The 19,425-nt window shown below is 41.5% G+C and overlaps 1 protein-coding gene across 1 annotated transcript; it reads left to right on the top strand.

Annotated features, from left to right (window-relative positions):
• On the top strand, positions 1-18,946 carry LOC144719072 (protein HID1-like). Its single transcript, XM_078594901.1, has 19 exons — positions 1-150; positions 886-1,050; positions 2,263-2,379; positions 2,929-3,035; positions 3,707-3,820; positions 4,398-4,632; positions 5,767-5,823; positions 6,911-7,051; positions 7,460-7,550; positions 8,281-8,432; positions 8,770-8,848; positions 9,699-9,863; positions 10,542-10,663; positions 11,895-11,988; positions 12,336-12,379; positions 13,400-13,465; positions 15,029-15,120; positions 16,480-16,638; positions 17,553-18,946. The coding sequence occupies exons 1-19, from the start codon at positions 1-3 to the stop codon at positions 17,611-17,613; spliced, it is 2,211 nt and encodes a 736-aa protein (XP_078451027.1). The 3' UTR covers positions 17,614-18,946.
• Positions 18,947-19,425: the final 479 nt, after the last annotated feature.

Genomic DNA, 19,425 nt, shown 5'->3' with positions numbered 1-19,425 from the left:
ATGGCAGAGCTGGGCGACGAGGCATTTTGGAGGCCGTTCCTGGGTGAGAGCGACGCCGCAGCGCAGGACGCGTTCCGCTGCTTGACTGCGGGCGACGTGCGAGCCCTGCGTGACGAGCTCCCATCAGGCCTCAGCACGCTCATCCACAAGGCAAACTGCAATTCAGAAGCCATCAGAATCGTTGTCGGCCGTGAACAGTTTTCAGTTTCAGTTTTTTTTTCAGTTTCATTTATTTGGTGTAGCCCTCGTGAGCCATTCGGGCTCTTGAATCGGGTGCAACCGCAACAAACAGAAAACAAAAACATGAACAAGAAAATATCTTAAAGTGACAATCTAATGCCGCATGATAGTCTCCCCCAAAGTTGTTGCCATAGATTATTCTTTGTTGTGTTAGGAAATAAATTATATTTGCATTTGATATGTGCTTCAATTGTGGATATTGCTGCAATGACACTATGCAAGTCAGTGGTCAAATCTTGTGGGTGATCACTTTAAAAAATAACGAGTTGCCCCTGTCTTCTTGGTTCTTTCGGTAAAGTCACTTAGAAGGGAAGTAATAAAACAATAAAAATAAAACATAATACTTTCCTTCTACGTGACTTGAAAAAATATTTTTTTATTATGTTTTATTTTTATTGTTTTATTACTTCCCTTCTACGTGGCTTTACCGAAAGAACCAAGAAAATGAATCCCTGCAGTCACGAAAGCTTTAAATTGAGAGTTGCCCCTGGTAAAAGTACTATTTACATGCTGATGTCCATGTTAGCCTTTCGGATCGCTCCATCTTGGTGGAGTCAATTTAAATCAGGCATTTTCTTCCAACATGCGTAACACCCGTTCTATTATTATTCTACGAAGATGAACCCTTGGATTTGTGTGGAACAGGCTGTGGAGAAACTGCGAGTGGCTGCAGAGTCTGGCTGCACGGACGATCAGGAACCAGTGGTGGTGTTGAGCTGCATCCGCCTGCTGACAAGGCTCCTGCCGTTTGTGTTCGAGGATGCACAGTGGAAGGATTTCTTCTGGGCCCATGCACCTACTCACCACAACGTAAATTTAAGTTGTGTTTTATTGTACGTACGTATGGTGAACTTCTTTCGCACCGTACATAGCCAACCGTGCTAATCGGAGGTGCGGGATTTTTTTTTCTGTAATACCTCTGAGACCAGTGGCAGATCTCCACGGATGAACCAAAAATCTGTTTGGGGGGTTTCAAGTATCCATCGCCCATAGCAGCCATGAAATTAAGCCTGATGGCCCGACTAGTTTATCGCCAACTGGGTCATGATGGGCTGAGATCACTGCCATTAAATAGCGTGACACTTTGTTAGGAAATGTAAAAGTGGTCAACGTATTGACGCATTCCCTGACACCACTGTTTCTGTGCAGCATCCACCACTGGCTCAGAGCTTTAAACTGGAGATAAGGGCTTCCCATGCTCATTTGAGTGTGAAAACAATATTTTACAAAACTAGAACAGATTTAATATTGGTGGTGACAGTAAGTTGGACAATATGGTTAAGTACAAGCTGTGATAGCAAAGATTCTGAAAAAAATTGATATTATATTTTTAGACATGACTCTGTATATGAGGCCTGTTCTTAATGTAACTGATTTATCCTTAACATTGTTACTCTATACTGGCTGGCATTGTGTGGCATTTAATTTGGGTTAACATCAAAGGTTACAGCTGAAATTCACTGCTTCATTGGTACAAACCTAAATTTTGGGTTGCTGCACAAATGCAATTATGCGCCACTTGCCTTAACTGTACTGGTGCAAATAAATTGATAGAATGCCTGTAAAGAATGTATTTAAAGCTTTCGTGACTGCAGGGATTAATATTCTTGGTTCTTTCGGTAAAGTCACGTAGAAGGGAAATAATAAAATAAAAAATATATAAAACAATAAAAATTCTCACGACGTTTCGATTGCAACACAAGCAATCAACATCATGTGTGAAATCCACAGCAAGAAAATTTGAAAAAAGTGGATTTCACACCTGATGATGATTGCTTGTGTTGCAGTCGAAACGTCGTGAGAATTTTTATTGTTTGATATTTTTATTATTTTATTATTACCCTTCGACGTGACTTTACCGAAAGAACCAAGAATTAGGAATCCCTGTTGTCAATTACGGCTGCTGGGAAAGTCGATTCGGGGCAGGAAATAATCAAGTAAACTTCAACTGGGCTATGCGCAGTCTACAATTATTAATGTGTGCTATCCTTTATGACTGAATGCATTGTCTGACAAATGTAGGTGGAGGAAAACACGAGCAAAGTCACGTCCCCATTGGCTGAGACCCTGCTGCTTGCCATCGCTGAGTTGCTCTTCTGTCCGGGCTTCACCGTGACACCGCACAGACAGCCTGGCCCCGTAATGGCGCTGAAAAAGACTCGTCACCATTCACTGCATTCGTAGTTGTGTTGTGCATAAATCTAAAAAAATGTTAGAGAAATTATGACGTTTAAAAACAATTATTTGGAGATTTTGTTTGATTTAATTGACAATTTTGACAAAAGTAACTATTGATATATGCAGGACAGATGGTTATATAATTATAATCGGAGCTTAATTATAGGGTGCCATGGTGGCGAGATGTTAAATACCTTGCCTGGTATACAGGAGGTTATGAGTTTGATCCCGACCCTGTCGACATTTGTATATCTGGAGTTTGCGTGTCTCTCTCCCCGTGGTCACGTGGATTTTTCTCCAAAACATGCATTTAGAGTATTTGACTGCTATTAATTTCCACATAATAAGCCACTTTGCTGTGTTAACATTTGTGGTCAGCTCGCTTCTAAAAAAATAGCTGTATCGTGGCCTTACACGATAAAATAAATGTATATAGTTTTATGTTAGTCAAGCTAACCTCATATTTAGTCAAGCTAGAGCTTCGAAGGGCGTTTGGTTTTTGTGTGGCAGGACACACCGGAGGATACTTGGCCACTTGACAGCTGTGAGTTCATCTGGGAAGCAGGCGTGGGAGTCAATATCTCTCCACCACAGAGCTATGTGCACGACACGAACAGGTGAGCAAATTTAGTTTTCCCTTTGTCATTTTAATAATTTATACGACACTAATCTACACGAGAAAACGTGTTTTCTTGACAGGCAAGCTGCCTGAATTTTAGCCCAGAATTGCAGGTGTATCGGCACACCTGCATGCTTTTATGAAGTCATTTTTAATGTTATACCTGATTACGTAATTTTATATCTAGGTGTTAGCCATCACACAAATCACATGGCAGTGATGGAATTGTGGGGCAACAATTTCATGCCAATATTTGACCCGAGCTTGAAGCTGACCCAGGGCTAGTGAGTAATTGGTAACTTAACCATGGATAAGAGGAGTATCACTGTGTGTCTTTAAGGTAATGCAAATGTTTGAATTGAATATTATTGTTGGATTTTGTTATGTAGGTAGAGTATACAGATAATCACATGGTATATGCTGGTGTAGTGCTAGCATAACAATGTTTAGATGCAATATATATCATATGTTTGTCAAAATCCATGACTCTTGCATGAGATCCAAGATGACTTTGTGTTCTCGTTATGGTATCAATTTGAATTATGGTTGCATCTGTGTCTCTGGCCTGTACAGAAATTTCAGAAGGGTTAGTTTTGATATCTTTTTAACTTTATTAAATACCCGTGATATCTAATTTGCAGATGTTCTTTATTCCTTTTGTATGGACAGGTTGGAAATACTAAAGCTGCTTTTGACGTGCTTCTCCGAGGTGATATACGAATCTGAAAATGACCCGCGGAGCTGCAATTCCTGGGTGAAATTGTTCTGCTCAAAGGAGAACAGGCAGGTGTTTGGCCATTTGAGGAGTGATCATAGTAAATATAATTTGCAGTCAGGTAAATAACTGAAGTTCCTTAAGAGTTGATTCGGTTACCGTGTGATAATTGAGCTTATTTAGCTGCTGTATCATTAATTTAGTTAACATATTACTTTTGTGCGTATTCCTCCCTTGTCTTACCAGATTTGTTTCTCAGAATTAATCAAATCCCAATACATGTTCTTTTTCGATTTAAAGCTTTCGTGACTGCAGGGATTCATCTTCTTGGTTCTTTCGGTAAAGTCACGTAGAAGGGAAATAATAAAATAATAAAAATAAAACATAATAAAATAATTCTCACGACGTTTTGGCCACAACGCAAGCAGCCGTCCTCAGGTGAGGACGGCTGCTTGCAGGTGAGGACGGCTGCTTGCGTTGTGGCCGAAACGTCGTGAGAATTATTTTATTATGTTTTATTTTTATTATTTTATTATTTCCCTTCTACGTGACTTTACCGAAAGAACCAAGAAGACATGTTCTTTTCTTTCTTGAGTAATAAATTCAGTTCCGCTGTTTCCTCTCTCTACGTCCATGCGTTCACAGGCACACCCTGGCCTTGTTCACGTCTCTCTTGAACGTGGTGTTTGCCTACGACCCTGTGGGCTACGGGGTGCCGTACAATTACCTGCTGGTGCGCGACCACCGTGAGCCACTCGTTGAGATGGCCTGCCAGGTGCTGATTGCCGCATTGGACGGGGAACATTCCCTTCCTGGCTCTCCCTTCTTTGGCTTCTCCATCGGTGACAGTGAGAACCCACAGCTGTCACGGACACAACAGGTACCACGTTACTCTCATCTGTTATAAAAGGAGCCATGTCTCTGTGCTTGTGGATATGGGATTATATAGGGGTTGTTAAAAAAAATAGTATCACGGGTAATCGCATGGTAAAAAAAAAAACGGTCACCGGTTTGCCACACACGCAGAAACGTCTATCAACAAACTAAGGGAGCTGCATTGTGTAAAGGTTAGCTAGATACTTAGTTTCAATCTCCAGGGGGGGGCAGTTGAAATAATGTGGAATGCTTATTCATCCCTTCGCCTCTGTGCACCCAGTGTGGGTATGTTGAACTATTTCCAAGGCGTCTGCTAAACATTTCAGAAGAAACCAAATTTCCCCATAGAGGTCCCTCTAGTGGAGGCTCTTCCTGTCAGCAGTGGCGTGGACAAGCAAGCAAGGGCAAGATTTCACATTTACCTTTGAGCTGAGAAACGTGGGCAAATATAACTCAGGCCGCCATGTGGTTTTTACATTCACCTGTGCTAATCGGTGCATTCATGAATCTAATTGCCGGTTCCCAGCTTTCAGAACTCGTTATTCATTCTGAAAATGGTTACCGGGTTACTGATTGACTTTGAACAATCCTAGTTCATGTATAGTACAATGGTAGCCCACACCATTATACCAGCGCTCTTGAAATTTAGTTTGTAGGGCACATACATTTGTGTGATTATTAAAGCTGTTGGGTGGCAAGGTTGTTAGGAGACATCAGTTACTGCAAGTAGGTTCACGAACTCATCTGTGTAGAGGTTCACCTCATTGAGTCTCATTAATTTGAATAATATTTTAATTATATAATTGATATAAACGGCAAATGTAGCCTCCAAATCCAGGATACATTGACCCGTCATTCTAACATCCTTCATCTTGTCACACTTCACACCTACGGTGTGACATGGGCATCACTTAAATGCTCTGGGATAAGAGGCCAATAGGATGAGATGAGTCCTTTTACATTTAAAATAACCCAAATATATTGTACGTGTTTCTCTCTACAGATTAAAAAAGACATTTCAAATAAAACACATTCAAACTAATATTAGCTGCTACATCAAGGAAAAACAGCATTAGAGAGCTTCACAATATACAATTGTGCACCCTTATCATTCCAACATTATCTTCGTGTCTTACAGCATTTGAACGGCAGCAATCTCTTCGTGACCTACCTCTCCAAGATTCATACTGATGAGGTGAGAGCGTTTTGTGGGGGTTGTAGAAGGGAATGCTATACTTTGGAAAAAAGAAAAGGTACCAGGAAGAGTGTGAGGAATGTTCGGTGACGGGATAGAATATTAAGAGCAGAATGGAAGTGGTGAAGGAAACTAGCGTAAGAACTAAGACATGCGGCCAGGAGAAAAGGAGGTTAGAGATGGTTAGTATGTCATGTGTTTGAGAAGAGGAATATGCAATAAGTTTAAAAGAGCTGAACCCATTTGTTTACTTTTCAGTATCACCTAAAAGGACGGAACTTAATGCTGTCAATTTCTTATTCTGGTCAATAAATGTGAATTTTGTAATTCAAATGGGTGCATTTTCACATTACTGTACAGTACTGTCATTTAATTTGCCAAATACATAAATTATTACACTATTGATATCGTTTTACCACCTCAGGAAGTCACCATGTATTGTCAGTAGAGAGAGAGAGAAGCTGTTTCCAGTATTTGTAAATGTTTTCAATATAACTGAAACATGCAGCTGTGATGATTTGCTCCAAAGTTGGTAATGGAGATATCAGCACACGTACACGAAAGATTAGTAGAAAAAATAATTACGTGCCATCATGGAGGATCATGGATAACATCATTGTTGCTGTGGAACATTGGTCCTGGTGACCCATAGGCTGATGAATTAAAACTATTTCATTTTTTGAATGTATGTTGAACTTCTTTCGCACCGTACATAGCCAACCGTGCTAATCGGAGGTGCGGGGTAACGACAACAAACTAAACAAAAAAAGCAGTTCTAAAGAAATGGGTTTGCAATCGAGATTTAAAAGCGCATAGCTCCAGTGATTTTCTAATATCTGAAGGAAGAGCGTTCCAGACGGCCGCAGAAGCGCATTTGAAAGCGCTCGATGCGGTGACCGTCTTTGTTCGATGGCAAATGATATGTTGAGATACAGACTTTTTCCTATGAATCTATTCCTTTGTGCTCACATTTTTGCGATGAATAATTATATCAGCAAAGGGGGAAATAAACTCTCGTGTAATTCTATCAAAATAAACATTTTGTGATATAAAAGAAAAATCCCGATTTTTTTCTTGGACTAATTAGGACTTTCAATTCATCCTGAGTGGCCTGGTCCGTCTGCTCAACAACCCTCTGCAGCAGACCTACCTGCCATACTCCACGAAGCGCGTTCACTTCCATCAGGAGCTGCTCGTGTTATTCTGGATCCTTTGTCAACAAAACAAGGCAAGAATTTGCTAATTCCAATACAGTCAGTATAAGATTGAAGTGAAGGCCTTTGTCTATTTAAGTTCCCTCGTGCCACTGAAAGGTTTGTTTGATGTTTACACCAATGAACTCTCATGGCAAAATAGTTACAAGAAAAGTGTGCACTTGAGTGCAACTGCATAAATATGTTCCTACCTGTTTGAATTTAACAATATGAAACCGAATTTTTTTTATTAACGTAATAATGTGCTTAAAACTTGGAACAAATGCTAAAAAGTCAACCTCTTCATTCTTGAATTAGTACCACTTTTGCATTACACTACTTTGTCATTTGGACAATAAAATGAAATAACTTTTTAGAGCTGTATTGATATGTTTTACATGTAATCAAATTAAAACGTTATTTTGGTTTTGTTCTTGTTGTAGAATTTCTTGTCCTTTGTTTTGAAGACAAATGACATGCTGGGAATTGTTGTTCCCATCCTTTATTACCTGAATGATGCAAGAGATGATGATTGTAAGTCACTAGCTTATATACAAATCCAGCTCTGTGTTCCAGGTTAAGTCTTCAGATAAAAGTAGCGGATGTTATAACCTCCTCGATCCAATCATTGGCTACTTATACTACGTTTAAAATGTGCTTATTTTACGGAATCCTGCTCTATCACTCATCATGATAATCGTCATACAAAATACAAACATACAATCAAAGTGCCCAAATGAGGAATGAAAATGTAAGGAAATCACAAACGGGAAATGTTACAATGCGTTTACATTATTAAAATGTCTTATTACAGTGTGGGCTTACATGGATATTACCAAGGCCCACAGATAATGGATAAGAGGAGTCCCACTGTAATATGTGGATCTTGTTTGTTGTTGTGATGCTACGATGGTGTATGGTATTGTGTTTATACACTGGGGGTGAGCGGTAGTGTTGTGGTTGGCGCACTGCGCTACGAACCTGGCGATACGAGTTCAATATCCCGCTCACGACCAACATCAGTGACAAATATCTGAACCAATCCTGGGCGTCCGCTAGGTCAACTCAGCCTCAAATGAGTACCTGGTGCAGTGTCTAAACATCGCTACTCGAGAGACAAAGCCAGCCGGGCGTGATGCTGGCCACCCACCCCCTGGTGTGTCATGCCGGCCTTCATTAGGTGCTCGCTAACAGCACTTACTGCAACAGTCTGTTAAGGCTATATGGGGAATATTTATCTTTGCCTTTGTTTTTACACTGACAGCTCAAATGGGGCTACTCTCCATCGGCGTGTTTATTCTGCTCATGCTGAGCGGAGAAAGGAACTTTGGGATTCATCTCAACAATTCTTTGTCCATCCGTGTGCCCTTGGGCATCCGGGTGTTCAACGGCACACACGCCGACCTCCTCATCATTGTGAGTTTTCACCCAGTGCAGGAGGATTATGCGTGGAGACCAAACCACATGATTTAATTTGGAGCTTTCGTGACTGCAGGAATTACTCTTTGGTTCTTTTGGTAAAGTCACAAATCTAGTATACCTAGAAATGTAATGTAAACATGTGAAGTGCCCCAAGATAGACGACATATCTATTGGGCGAGGCAATAAGTAGCCAATTCACAACCTAAAAACACCAGTACACCATTTACCAGAATGCCTCTTGATACGAAAATGACGTGACACTAATTATTTTAGCATTCTTTCTCGTGTGTTGAAGATAATTTTAACTGTGATGCACATGGTTTCTGCACAGGTGTTTCACCAAATGATTACAAGAAGCCAACAGAAGTTGCAGAATCTGTTTGACTGCCTCATGACCATTGTTGCTAATGGTAGGTAACCATGCTCATATATGTTTTGTTTGTATTTGTGGGAGCAGGGCAACATGATTACGTGGTGACTAAAAGGGGCTCTGGTCAAGGGTTACGGGGTGGCTAATGCAGTACAGTACAACTAAAAAAGGCAGATACTTCCCCATTATGCTAAATGCATGATTGTTTAAACAATTATCCTACAGAGCAGTTCTTTGGGAATCCTTAAGACTGTTTTTTTAGGAGGGCCGTGCTTGAGAATTCTCAGCAATTGGGTCACAGCTTTATTGACTGCATTCATTGAACTAACACACATTGCCGAAGGGGACACTTTCTCAATTGTTGGTGATGGAGACATTGGTACGTTTCTAGAAAAATGGGACAGAAAGAGGCATTTACCAACATGAATTGGGACCCTTTGACATGACACATCTGTGCTAGAAGTGCAGTTTTATGGGCACTGTGGTGACAAGATGTTACCCACCTCACCTGGTATGCAGGAGGTCGTGGATTTTATTCCGACCCTGACACCTGCATATTTGGGGTTTGAATATTCTCCCCGTGGTCACGTAGATTTCTCTCCGGGTCCTACGGGTTTTCTCTCCACATTTAGAAATATGCGTTCAGAGTATTTGGCTGCTATAAATTTCCGCATGATAAGCCACTTCGTTGAATTATCATTTGTGGCCAGGTCGCTTCTAAAAAATAGCTATTTTCTCTCAGTGAGCCTTACCTGGTTAAATAGATAAATTGTTTTTAGTTTCGTTTATTATTGATTCCCGCAACTGCATTTTTCCATGTTATGAATGGTTGAGAAGTGGTAATGTCATTCCTAATCTGTGTGCATTGTGTGTAATGTGTGTGTCTTTAGTGTCCCCCTTTCTGAAAAGCACGTCCATGGTCTCTGCCACCAAACTTGTGCAGTTGCTGGAGGTTTTCTCTTCACCGCATTTCCTTTTCTCTTCACCACACAAACCCAAGCTTCTTCGCTTGCTCCTGGAGGTTTTCAACAATGTCATACAATACCAGTTTAATGGTGAGTGGCTGCAGATGGAAATAAGTGGCATTATGTGATGCTTTAACACTTGCTAACATAAGGTAACGATGATCCAGTGGCAGCTCCTGCAAAATCTCTCAGGGGGGGCAAATGTCTGGATGATTGATAAGGATAAGGTCCACCCATGCAATGGATAAATTAACAGCTTAAGCATGTAAAGGCAACTTCACTTCTTTAATATTAATGAAAAATAAAGTGACTCTTACAATACATCTTGTTTGTTTCTATACTCACTATTAAAACAAACCACTCAAGTTTCTTTTATTAAAGATTCCACTAGGTGGCGACAAATTATATTGTTGGATGAAACGTGCTTACGTATGATTACGTAAGCACGTATGATGACGTAAGCACGTTAGTGCGAGCCCTCCCGTAAGCCATAGAGAATGCATTGCAGCGCCCCCGTTCGAAAAAAAACATCTTTGAATGTAAGTCTATGGGACCACTCGGGGCGATTCTCAGCTGGAGGGAAATCGCCCAAAAAGAGGCGGTACTCCACAGAACGTGACATGACGCTGATTGGACTATATCCAGAGGCACAGTGACTGCTAGCGTGACTCTGTGGTTGAATGACATTGGTGGTGCGTCGCCCAATCGCCCTAATGAAGAAACCGCCCCTGCGATGATCACTTAATTGTCATGACGTGGTTTGTGCAGGCAATTGCCACCTTGTGTATGCAATTCTGTGCAAGAGGTCCGTCTTCAACCACCTCGCCAACCTACCTGTGGACAAAGACTTCATTGAGAAAACCACGAGAAAGACTGAAGCTCCTCGTGGGGTAAGAGGAGTAATCAACTCACTTGCTAGCTCAACTGAGGGCGTGTCTGTTGTGAACTACACTGGAGTGCAGTTCAACGATCTTAATATGAATCGATCTGCAGTGTGTATGTATATTTAAAGGAACCAAAGGGTAAAGATGTAAAGCTGTTTCACAAATTGTGAAGCAAAACATTATATGTACTTAATAATGGTGACAAAATGTACACAAAGAGGGTCATTTACTGGAGAGAGACTCGTCGATAATTTGTTTGGATAAATGTAGAATGGCATTTAAGATGTGATAACAATACACTTACATCTTCTTGGTTGAAGATGAATCCCTGCAGTCACGAAAGCTTTAAATCGAAATACACTTACAGACAATTAATTATTTTGTGAGATTTTCCCACCTTTGAATGGATTGGTATTTGAAGTATAAGCCGTAGTAAGGACTGTGCTCACTAGTGATCTGTAATGCTTGCTCTGTGCAGCGCACCTGTGCTTTTATGTATTGGAAAAATCTTAAGTGAAAAAAATAAACACGTACTTGCACATTCCGCATGCATAATGTGTATAGGTTGCGAGTCCAGTTGCTGTTAGGCTCTCTTCGTTACAATATTTATTGAAATTTGATTTAAAGCTTTCGTGACTGCAGGGATTCATATTCTTGGTTCTTTCGGCAAAGTCACGTAGGAGGGAAATAATAAAATAATATAAAAATAAAAAAAGAAAATTTTCTTGCTGTGGATTTCACACCTGATGATGATTGCTTGTGTTGCAGTCAAAACGTCGTGAGAATTTTTCTTGTTTTATATTAATATTATTTTATTATTTCCCTTCTACGTGACTTTACCGAAATAATCAAGAACATAATATTTATTGTGTTTAAGTTTTATGTGAGCAGAAGAAAAAGGTTGCACATCGAAGAATTCCTGATGATGTCGGCAGTGATGAGAAGGAAACTGGCACTATTTGGACACGTATGTAGGATGGACAATTACAGGAAAATTTAAAGTGTGTTGTTCAGAAAAATGGAAGGAATCGGAAAGAGAGGAAGGGAATAGCTTGAAGACGACGATAAGAGATTGGTGCCAGAAATATGTGGCACGACTTGAGCATATTGGCACAAGACAGGAAATGTGCAGTGGAAACCTACGGGCTATCTGCCCATGGATGGTGATGATGATGTACATGTATAAAATATAGAGCAGTGGCACTTGGTTTTGATGGGAATGGTTGTTCATTGACAGGACAAACAGCCGTCTATGAGCGTGACTGATTCTCCAGAGGCGCTGCAACCCATCTTTCACGGACAACTTGGAACAAGGCTCAGAACGGTTCAAGGTGCCGAACTTGTACCGGTTGCTGACTTCTTTAAGTTCGGATTTCATATTTGTGGGCTTTTCTCCCACATGCCAAACACTCAATAAAGGAACTGGCCAAACAATGTCAATGCAGGATGCTTGCTGTTCAAGAGAGCCTCTTTAATTAAAGTGTATTGCTAAATAATCATGATACATTCTAGTATATCTGTGGAATGAAGCAACACTGCTTCAGAGGTCCAATATCAGTCGTGAATACAAGTCGGTGGAAGTCTATCGAATCGGTGTGATGCTCAACAATAGCGGTGTACTGTAACCTTCCGTCACCGTTTTCAAACTGGACGCTGATTTGTCTGGAATTGTGTGAAGGTGCAAGATCAGAGAGCAGTGGCCCAGGTGATGGGGCCACAGAGGTGAGTGTTTGTGTGCGTCCTTCCCAATGTGAAGCAAACTTGTTTGGGTTAAATGTAATGCTTTAAAAAGTTAAATGCTATGCAGAATCATTGTTCAATAAGCGGTGATGTGTGTGTTGGGGGTCAATTAATGCCATACTCCTTAAAACAAACTTTGTTGGAAGTCATCAGTGTGTTTAGTTTGTTGTCCTTCCCCTGCATGTACGACTAGCAAGGTTGGCGACGTATGGTGCGAAAGAAGTTCAACATACAGATAGTAGCTGCCACCATAGAAACGTGGATTTTTTAAACTAAGACCGTTCATCTATTATCGATGAAATCGCTTTCGGGCTCAATTGTAAATTTGGTTCGATTGTCAATTGAGCCCAAAAGCGTCGATAATGAAATCAAGCGGCGGGTGGTGGCACACTGTGGAGGCCGGGGAGGGTTGGTGGATAGCACAAATGTTACTCAACTTCCTTCCCCAGCGTCGAGGTGCCATAACGTGGCTTGCCAGGAGAAGACGGTATAGAAAAGTGCAGGTTAATATCATTCCCTCTTTATGGGAGTGCTGCCCCCCACACACGCGTGGGTTTTCATCAGGTGGTCGAGTTTTCTCCCACGCATAAACATTAATTGGCTGAAAACATGGTATATAGAGAACGGCAGAGCTCGGGAAATTGTTGGCTCCAGCTCACTGGCTGGCTACTTTCCAGCTTGTCTGTAGTACCTCAGCGATTGCGAGGTGCAATTTGCACGTATGAATGTTGAACTTCTTTCGAGCCGTACGTAGCCAACCGTGCTCATTGGAGGTGTGGGGGAACGACGCTATCCAAAACTAGAAACATTGTTATTTAGTAACAGACTTAACAATTGGCCCACGCAACGGTTCACACCATACGGCTACAGAACGGAGCATCGGGTGCTTGCGGGAATGCGTCGTTCGTGTGCAAATTTTGTGACTTTCCTGGCCGAAGGCCGGAAATGTTTTTTAAATAGGGAGACTGACTTTATACACGTGTGTCATATTGCACCCTGCAGGAGAGCAAATTTAGTGGGACACCCGACTGCCTCGAGAGCACATCCTGGACACCCACGCCCAAGTGGGTACGTACCCCAGCCAATAAAGGCAACATTAATAAAAATGTAAAATTTCCATGCATACAAATTTTATTTTGGGTTGCAATAGGTTACGTGGATATGGATGCATTCTATAACTAAGCGTCAGTTACATGTACAGGGTTGTCCAGATGTCTTGTGGCGAGATGTTAAATACCTCGCCTGGTATGAAGGATGTCGTGGGTTCGATCCCGACCCTTGGCGCTTGTATATTTGGCGTTTGCATGTTCTTCATGTGGTCGCGTGGATTTTTCTCCAGGTCCTCTGGTTTTTCCCTCCACATTTAGAATCAACGTACGTTTAAGATTATTTGGCTGCTATACATTTCCAGATGATAATCCACTTCGTTGAGCTATCATTTGTGGCCAAGTCACTTCTGAAAGAGAGCTATATAACTAAGTGGGCCTTACCTGATAAAATAAGAAAAAAATGGTTGAGTTTTCTTGTTGAGATTGTCTTAAATTTGAGCTATAGATAGAAAATAAATGAATTTGCCAAGTGGACACCAGTTTGCATGAATGCAGCTGTTCAACTGACATCCATTCCTTAATGCCCGTATATTTGGAGTTTGCGTGTTGTCCCCGTGGTCGCGTGGATTTTTCACCACCCAGCCCCACCCCTCCCTCCCATCCCCCACACCCTCCCCACCCAGCCCCTCCCTGCCCCTACCCACCCAGCCCCTCCACACCCTCCCCTCCACACCCAGCCCCACCCTCCCCACCCAGCCCCTCCCCACCCACCCCTCCCCACCCAGTCCCTCCCTCCCCACCCAGCCCCTCCCCACCCTCCCCACCCAGCCCCTCCACACCCTCCCCTCCACACCCAGCCCCACCCTCCCCACCCAGCCCCTCCCCACCCAGTCCCTCCCCCCCCCTCCCCTCCACACCCAGCCCCACCCTCCCCACCCACCCCTCCCCACCCAGTCCCTCCCTCCCCACCCAACCCCTGCTTGCATGACGGACGGACGGATACAATACTCCCCTGTGGGCTGGTGTAACCAGGAGGTTCCTACCAGTAAAATCCTCTAATGCCATTCATCTACCCCTTGCGTGGGCTGACAGTTTACGTTACGTCCCACTCAATTGATAGCCGCATTATCAAATGTTAAGTTCTTGTTTTTACTTCGCAATGAAATGTAAACGATGAACTCAATGCACCAACATTAACGTTTAAATTGTACAAATAAATACCTGATTGCATTCTTCTTTTACAAGTTATCATAAAACAATACACAAGTACAATAAATGAAAAAAATCTGAGTGCATTGACAACAGTGAAATTCACTTAATGTGCTGTTTACAGTATAAACACGTTAAAAAAAAAAGTTGACCTATTATAAACAAAATTTTCATGTCCTATCTGCTCTTCCACCACCACCACCACAATGATTGACACTATATTCCCTTGTGCAACAGCTGTTTAGAATATCATAATTTATTCGTAAAATGTAATATATTTTACGTATAAGCTGTCAATAACTAAGACATTTGACGTTTAAAATACGTATTATATTAACGTAATCAAACATTTAATGCGGTGTTATTTAAACAGGTGAGTTCGTGGAAATCCAAATTGCCTCTGAACACGATAATGAAGTTGCTGCATGTGTTGGTCCCTCAAGTGAAAATGCTGTGCCTTAAGAGGTAAGATGAGAAGCACGCATATGTACGTTGAACTTCTTTCGCAGAGTACACATTTCATACGTACAAGTGGTCTCTTTTGTTAACACAGCTTATGCTCATTCGTGGTTGTGGTGAACGGAGTGGTTGTCTGACCAGCCTTCATCATCTAATTGAACAATATCAGGTTGTCATCGGATTTTTACATGAGGGCAACAAATATAATTTTTTTGCCGTACAGTAATATTGGTATATTGGATACTGGATTTATCAAGTATTTTAACTTATAATAAACCGAAAAACAAGGATGAAACCGATCCAAAGTTGTGTATCACTGCTACTGTCCGTATGCTACATTTGCTCAAATTTATTTTGATGGTGACCAAAGACAATGGGACCAGAATGCACTCTTTTTTTCCATATGCACAAAGGCTGCGTGTTATTATGCATTGTCGCATGTTGTTTGAAATTTAAACCGGGCAGAGATCGTGACAGAAAAAGGTAGCTAAACAAATAAAGAAAATAAAACAAGAGAAATGGGTGAAGGGAACTACAGTAAAGCTGCCACTACAGCAAAACCTTGGATTGCGAGCATAATTCGTTTCAGAAACGTGTTTGTAATCCAAAGCACTCGTATATCAAACCACTCGTATATCAGTTGTGATCACGTGACGCTCGGCAGACAAAGCGTATACACGTACTACTCGTATTGCAAGACCTCGCTCGTTTATCAAATTAATATTTATTTAAAACATTTTCTTGTCTTGCAAAACACTCGCAGACCAAGTTACTCGCAATCAAGGTTTTACTCTATATTGGAATAAGAAAGGGGAACGATAGAGATAATAAAAGCATAGAGATAAAGATAGAACAAGAGAGAAAATTACGAAAGGCAGAGTTGGGGATAGTTTTAAAGAAATTTAGAGCAATATGAAATAATCAAAACTGGCACAGAGCGATTATGGGAGAAATATGAAAGAACCACACATCGGAGCGCCGCGAGCCTCACGGTCACACACACTCTGTACGCCCTTCACATCTTCAGCAGCGCATTTCAATTGTCGTTTCACGAGATGGTACTTTAAACAATTACCATAAACATATATTAAATGAAATAAACACAATCGTGCTTTAAATTTCAACGTGATAAGCCACTTAATTGGACTATAATTTGTGGCCAGGCCACTTCTGAAAAAGAGATTTATAGCTCAGTGGGCCTTACCTGGTAAAATAATAAAATAGTTTAGTCGAACAAAATACTCTGGAAGCCATGACTAATATTTTTACGATTCGTGGCGTGTAACTTGTCCGTGTGTGTGCCACTGTATTTTTTTGTACGTGTGATCGTGCACCTGTCCACGTGGATCGACATCTACGCGTTAGGGGGCTGGAGGATGAAACACAGATTCTTCGTTATCTGAAGCAGGGAAGCATGGTTGGGCTGCTGCCCGTGCCTCACCGCATCATAACCCATCGGTGTCAGCCCAACAAGGACACTGCTCGTTGGTTCAGTACCTACTTCTGGAGTGTCGTCTGTGACAGGTGTTCACTCTGCTTATACACGGATGGCATTTAAACACATTCCTGCGGAGGGAGCTGGTAGGAACGTTGGGTTGGTTGCTCGGTCAATGGCCAGGGTCAACGGCGGCGTGGTGTATTCCGCAAATATGCCCGACTGTGAGGGCGGGCACAAGCCGGCGTGAGTAGGTTAAACGTTGAGTTTTATAAGGGCACCACGGGGTGACCAGCCCCTCCCAGCCCCACCCCTCCCACCCCCCACCCAGCCCCACCCTCCGCACCCAGCCCCTCCCCACCCTCCCCACCCAGCCCCTCCCCACATTCCCCACCCAGCCCCTCCCCACCCAGACCACGCAGCATAAATATGCTGCGTGGTTTGGAGTTAATAGCCGGAGTCGTTCTCAGTATTCGTTGATTTCATTGTATAAGATTACAATGTAGGTCGAAACATCACAGAACAATTTTATGCCACAATTTACACCCCTGTATATAATATGGACAACTTTACACAATATTGTATGTTTAGGTATGGTATGCGTGTATTTTTCCATCTAAACATTGTATGTGTATGAACAAAAAAACCCATAACGTAATTATCTCATTCATGTTTGAACATTTACATGTTAGACATATTTGCATATACAATGATGAGCATTTCTCTGAACTTATTTCTCTTTTGTAACTCAAGCAACTAGAACTTGTTGTAAAAACATGCGGTAAATATTAAGTAATGTACTTTAGGTACTGCTTAGAACAAGTGAAGATAATTTTAAACGCCTAGAAAAAATTTATATTCATAGAAAATGTGGATATTCTTAAAATATAACTTTCAACTGAACATGCACCCTTCAACCACCACTTCTTCCATGCCTAGCCTTTTCAAGCACCCCTCGAGGTTGCCGTAACTGATGATGTAAGGTAATGGCTTTTCATTGCAGGAACATAGACCCACCCATCTGGCTTGACTCGAAGATAAAGATGTTCAAGGAGAACGTGTGAAGGCGACACCGAGCAGAGCAGCCTCGGTCGACTGGGGCTCCAACTCATTGTTCGGATGTCTCAGTGTGGACTTCCAATTTGTGCCTGTGGCAGATGATTGCATTGTGTTTCAAAATAGGTTTAGTTGATATTTATCGCGCTGGGCATATGAGCACAGAATAAAACTTGGATGTTTTTTTAATTCAGTCATGGTCGTTGCACTTGTAGACACCGACTGTATTTCTCCAATTTATTGATAAGTATATGGTAGGTGATATACTTTTAGACAAAGTGAAATGAAATGTCTGTTGGTAACCTGGAACAACTGTATTTTATTACCATAATAAGTAGAGAGGTTGGTGCATTAATGTGCAAGGATTTAACTTGTGTTCTCTTCCAAATACAGTTGCAAAATGTTTTTTTGCAGTCGCCCACCTTGATTGTGCTGCTAATGTCAACTACCGTATTCTCATTATTTGTGCACAGAATGTGTTCAGCACCCTTCATCATCATCGGCTATGGTGAATCTATTCCTGAATAAAGGCCTCACTAACCTACCACACCACTTGTAGAAAATTATTTAACGAAAGTAACTTTCCATGTTCTATTATGCAGCCTTCCCTATTCCACCTATCAGTTCCGTTATCAGCAGCACTCATAACAAATCAGCACCAAAACGATTACAATGCCAACGCAAGCTAGGACTAATTGGTGCACTTCAGGAAATCATTTAAGAAATCAGCAAACTCTATGAATGTAGGTTTTCATATTACATTTTATATACGTATAGTTAAAGCCAGAATTGGTAAATCCTAGCATTGCACCACAGCTTTAATGATGCAGTATCGATACAGAGTATAAAACCATGCATCTGCAGTTTTTACCATGTAGAAATACACCAGCGAAATTGCATTAACGGTTCAAATTCATATTTCAAAATGTGTTGGCTTTTGCTTTGCACGTGTTTGTCAAGGTTGTATTTTGTGGTAGAAAGGTAAATGGAGCAGTATTTCCTAGTCATTCAGTGGCATACTTTTAATCGGTCATTTCACTCAGATGTTTTTGTTAGCCAAATTATAGCTAAACCCATTTTATTAAAACCGGTTGATGTGGAATTCAAATATCTTAAGCTGGAAGATGTGGCTTTCAAATTTGTTTATCTGAAATTTTATTTTCATCCATAATTCTGAAATACAGCACAATTTTGTGTTATGGTACAAAGATATAAAACATAAACTGTTACATGGAACAATAACATTGGCCACATCCTCCTATATATTGTTCCGTCCACGTTTGTACCGTCATTAATTCTGTAGCACGATTTGATGGTTCCCTGCTTTGTGAATAAACTTATAATTGGTGATCATTTTTGGGCATTTTGTTTGTTTGTAGAGTCAAGAATATAAATTGCGTAGGCCACGATTTCTCCCGTTTCCAATTCCCCACGGGATATCGGCAAAGCGGATGGCATAAATGTCCATGAGAATGATGTTCGCGTTAAGGGTGGATCTTTGTTTGAACTACATCTCAAGCCAGTCTGGTTTACGTAACCAATAACGCAATTCAGGTCATACCATTGTCATGCCTTTCACGGGGGGGTATTTCTGAATTGGGTCAAACCACTTTCATGGTTGTCACAGGGGATAATACATTTTCAAATACATTCCTCTGTTTTGTGCCACATTCCTATTTCATCTCCACACCGCCAAACTTGACAAATCCCATTTCGCCACAGACATTATGTCACAACCAAACACCCGCGCACGACAGAATGTGAGAGCAGACACGCTGCGTGTGTGTCTGCGAAGAAACGAAAGTGAGTGGGGTGCGGGT

This window comes from Lampetra planeri, chromosome 1 (assembly GCF_965212315.1).
Source record: "Lampetra planeri chromosome 1, kcLamPlan1.2.h2, whole genome shotgun sequence".
Classification (NCBI taxonomy): domain Eukaryota; kingdom Metazoa; phylum Chordata; class Hyperoartia; order Petromyzontiformes; family Petromyzontidae; genus Lampetra; species Lampetra planeri.
This window is presented reverse-complemented; position numbering and strand designations above follow the sequence as displayed.